This window comes from Chaetura pelagica, unplaced genomic scaffold (genome assembly GCF_000747805.2).
Source record: "Chaetura pelagica isolate M959 unplaced genomic scaffold, ChaPel_1.0 scaffold391, whole genome shotgun sequence".
Taxonomy (NCBI): domain Eukaryota; kingdom Metazoa; phylum Chordata; class Aves; order Apodiformes; family Apodidae; genus Chaetura; species Chaetura pelagica.
The window spans coordinates 1,486,871-1,491,570 of record NW_009952047.1 but is presented as its reverse complement, the minus strand read 5'-3'; the positions used below and the strand labels follow the sequence as shown (position 1 = coordinate 1,491,570).

General features: G+C 41.4%; 1 protein-coding gene across 1 annotated transcript in view; it reads right to left on the bottom strand.

Moving 5' to 3' along the window:
- Positions 1-3,210: 3,210 nt before the first annotated feature.
- Positions 3,211-4,700, bottom strand: part of LPAR1 (lysophosphatidic acid receptor 1) — a 48,754-nt gene continuing 47,264 nt past the window's right edge. Inside the window, exon 3 of the mRNA XM_010002906.1 lies at positions 3,211-4,269. Coding sequence (XP_010001208.1) covers positions 3,968-4,269 — 302 coding nt within the window. The 3' untranslated portion in view covers positions 3,211-3,967. The remainder of the gene's footprint in view (positions 4,270-4,700) is intronic.

The following is a 4,700-nucleotide window of genomic DNA, read 5'->3' as shown; positions in this document are numbered from 1 at the left end:
GAATGTGATAGGTAGACTTGGAATTGCAAATTGCTCCACATGAAAGTCCTTAAGAGGATGAGAAGGGAAAAGTCTGGTTTTCTTGTTATGTTTCTTCTGCAGCAGGTGGAAAAGAGCCAGTCCACTGAGGCTGACCTCTGCCAGCTCCATCCTGTCTCATGGTCAGAAGGGACCCAAAGGAACAACAGGTAGAACGGGGACAGGGACACACCTTGGTGTAGGGACAATGGAATGCCTTTGCCAGCTCTACTTTGCATCAGCATTATTCACAGTGCCTCTCCACCTAGTGCTGTCCTCTATAATGTCACCTGGGCAGAACGACCTGTTGCGTGGGCTTTTATTTCTTTCACAGACAAAGCATAGTGATTTTAGCCCATGGACACCCACTGCAGTCAGAACAGTCAGAGGTGGTGGTGGCAGCATCACAATGAGGAACCCAGGTGGCTTTACAGTAGTTCAGCCCGGTATCTGGTAGTCTACACAGGTCAGAAGCTACAAAACCTGCTTCAGAAGCAGATCCTACTTGAGTTTCCTGTGACAGATTGCTCCTGGGACCCACACTGGCCATGGCCAACCCCCCCTGACCACCACAGAAGTACAGCAAAAGACAGACACCTTGGAGTTACCTGTAAAATTTAATGTCAGTGCAATGCCATACTGGGAGAAATGTATGTATTATAGATATTGAAAAGTTACTTTGGAGGGGAAGCAAAACTAAGACACTGGACATAAGAATACATCCTTTTCTCTTTGATACCCAAGTTATCCAGGCGTGCCCTTTCTGTTCCAACAGTGACCTACACCAAGCCTTCACTGCCAGCTTTTTTTAAGCAGTGCCACAGCTGTTTCTCGTTTGAAAGACAGAGTTAAAAAATCAATGGTGGATCTTGGGTTAACTATTTTAAAAACGCCGTTGCTGGTGCACTGTGGACAGCTAGGTGTGTTTGGTTTTAGAAATCAATGAAAAAGCTCCTGATTAGTCTGCCATTTCTCCTTGTGCCAGGCATTGAGCATCCCAGCTAGAAGCCAGTCCGAAGCTATCAAGCAATTGCAGAGAGCACAGAGCAAAAAAGGGGTTGACAAGAAATGCAATGTGTGTCAAGCACAGAATATATTTTCAACTTTTCATGTAAATGTTGTGATTAATGGCTCTGTGGATCAATGGGTCTCACCCAGCTTCACTAAATGTGACAGTAACAGAGAAGTAAAATTTTCTGTAGTAATCTTTCATTCAAAGGTAATCTTTTCAATTAGCATTCAGATTTGTGCTGCCACTGAAAAAATGAAGTAGGAAAAACACATTTTCTTTAACCTGAAATTATTTCATCAATAATACTCCTTTTAATACATGGCTCCCCACCACTACAATTGCTGAAACAAACACCATTACATTTGAACTTCAAGAGGATTTACTTGGACCAGAGGCAGCCAGCAACAGAAGAATTTTAATGACTGTGGGAGGATCACTGGTATTTTAAGAAGTTCTCTAAAACCTTTTGAAGGATTTGAGATAAGTAAAAATAAGTGGAGTAATTTTTTTCCCTAAGTACTTTGCACCATGTTTTCACATAGCAGAAGTGAGTTCTACAACTGCACAGGGAATCTGGAAAATCTGAACAGAGAAGCAAAAGTTAAAAACAATCAAGTGGCATCAGGATCATACTAAAGAGAGAAAGTTAATCCTTCTATTCCAAGCTCTGTTTTTTATTCTCTTTCCTTACAGCAGCTTCAGTTTCAATAGTTTGTAAAGAAATACTCAATCCACAGATCAGATTTCTCTAGGATGTAGGGAGATCATGTCAACAAAAAAAGGGACTAATTAATTTTTTAAATAGCAGCCACATGCTCAGTGAGTTCCTCTAGTGGAATTGTACAAGCAGTGTTTGCACCCTGTTGCCTTTGATCTGAATCTAAATTGCACTTCACCTTTTAGAAGAAAAAGCCACCTTCTGCCAGAAAGTGCTCCCGAATTAATCTACCCCATGACTGAAATTTAACTGCTGCTAAGAGTCTCGATTCTTGAATTGTCGAATGCCTCCTGATCAATGTGTCTGGGAAGCAACTGATACCTGTCACAAGTACACTAAGAAAAGCCTCTTGGGCATCTGTCTTCACAGGGGGCCTCTGGACCCACTCGCATGTTGCAAACGATTGCCTCCTTGGTTTAAAATTATTCAATGACTTCTCCAAAATCATCACACTGTCAGCACGGTATGCAAGGGGGAATGATTTGCTGCTACTTCTTAGTATCATCCTCCCACCCTACTGAGGAAATATTCCCTAAAGAGCATGCAAACTGCAAGTAAAAAGGACACCTGGAAAGGTCTAAGAAGCTAGATGTGCTAAACTTTAAGTGTCTATGGTGTCCTTTTATGGGAAAGTTGAGGACATGAAAAACTGTGCTCCTTGGATCCAGGGAAGAATGCAACTGCATTCACACCTGAGAAAAGGAAAATGGTCCCTTGTCCCTTATGTTACATTACAGCATGTTACATGGACAGATACACCTCTGATTTGTGTGTGTGTGTGTTATAGAGACAAATTACAATGAGGAAAATGGCCCCAGGAATTTACTGTTGATATGTTTTACATTTTTGGGAGAACAGAGATTCCTAGAGAAAAGTCCCAAGTTTTTTATCAGCAAGATCTCATCTTTGCACACATTTACCCTTGTCAAGGATTTTTGATTAATGTCACTGATTTCAGCATCCAAGATTCATGAGTGGCATTTCTCTGTAAAACAGCCATAGCTTAGTTATTCATAACAATTTGCATGTGTGGCTATGATATGTAGCACAGTCCAGTCATTTGCAATACACTACTACATATGTTATATTGACTTTACAAAATGAAGTTGTACGTTGGCTTTTAGTAGCCCACCGCTTTTGAAGTGAAGGATACATCATTTAGAGGATACCCTACAAATATTTGTCAGTGCAAAAATGCAGGTGTTTTGTTTTCAATTACAAGAAACATTCCATGAACACACATACACTTTATCATTAAAAATCACTTTGCTTCCTGACATGATAAAGAAAAGCATTCCAATGCCATAAATACATATTTTAAAAAAATAATCTGCTTATCTGAATGTAGCCCTTTGAGAGGTTTATGGATGTGTTCTACTTTAAGAACTTGTCCATGAAAAACTTGGGACCTCTCACATCTTACACATATCATACCACACTTCAAAGAAGAACATTAAATAACTTGTGACTAAAGTACTGTTTATTTCATAATCTAAACAAACACTGGAATACAGTCTATGCTTTTCTACTTTCCTGCAGACTTTACAAAGAGCTTTTTTTTTTCATAATTAAAACAATCTGCATACGCACAGAACATGCATGCTCTCTAACACCAGTAATGAAGGTAAGAAGTGTCAGTTTCCATCTTCTTCCTGTTGCCTGTATTAGAAAAAAATACTTTTGTTTTTACTGTAGTTATGTCAGTGTGGCTAAGAATACCAAGACTAGAGCACAGTTTTACTCCCTGCACAGAAAATGTTCATCACAAGCATGCTGATGGTGATAAATATTACATGTCAATTAAATGATAGGCATACTTTTATCCCCTTTACTCCCTTTTTAAAAAGACTAAGTGGCTACATGTAAATGCAGTGAAGCAGGTATAAGCTTAATTAATCAGAGTTGATTCAGACTGGCACCAAGATGCAGCAAAGTCCGACGAAGTCTCAGTGAGGCTCTCCATGGGCTACCAATGACCTCCACCACAAGGCATCTGCTTCTGCTTTTTGAAAGTAGAAACCAAAGGCCTTGCAGCATGGCCAGTCCTGTGAAAAGGGCAGACTGTGACGGTGTGTTGGACTCCCTGGAAAAGAAGTGCTTGTAGTCCATTAGTGTTTGAGAAGACCTTGTGAGTGGGTTACCTCCTCCAGGGCCGTGTGCCCACCCTGCTCCGTGGTGGAGCCTGCTGCTCTTCATCAGCTGCATGGCTGGCTGCAGTTCTACACCACCGAGTGGTCGTTGCTGTGGACACCAGCCAAGATGGTGTGGTTGAGCGAGGACGCTGACCGGTCTGAGCCTTCAGTGGGGCCGTTGGTGCTCTCGCTGCGTTGGCAGCAGAGGATCTGCTTGAAGGTGGCACTCATCTCCTTGTCCCGGTAGGAGTAGATGATGGGGTTCATGGCGGAGTTGAACTCTGCCAGAAGCAGGAAGAATTTTTCATAGGCCAGGACATTGCACTGGGGACAGCAAACATCGAGGAGCAGCAAGACTAGTCCCGGGGTCCAGCAGATTATGAAAGCACCTAGGAAGAAAAAGAGCAGACAAATACAACAAAATGCACAAATATACTAACGCACTGTTACCTGTCAAAATATGATGAGAACCATTTGACTGGAAGCAGCAAAGGTTAATTTTCTCTTTCAAGGGTATCATTCCCACACTTATTTCTTCACTGACCTGATAAGAAGGCTGCCTTTCAGAGATCTGTAAATGGTTATGGGCAGAACATCAAAAGAGCAAGTTGTTACCCCCCACACTCACCATCTGAAACATTCTCTGCTTGGCAAATACATTTGAATTTTAAAGTTGATAATGAGGAACATTTTTCCTCTTCAGCTAGAGACCTCTGACTAATCAATCTCTTGATCAGGAGAAACAATGCTTCAATTTACTTCTCAAACTAATAACAACAAAGAGAACCTTTCTGTAAGTGCTGTGACTGAAGCATCAGTA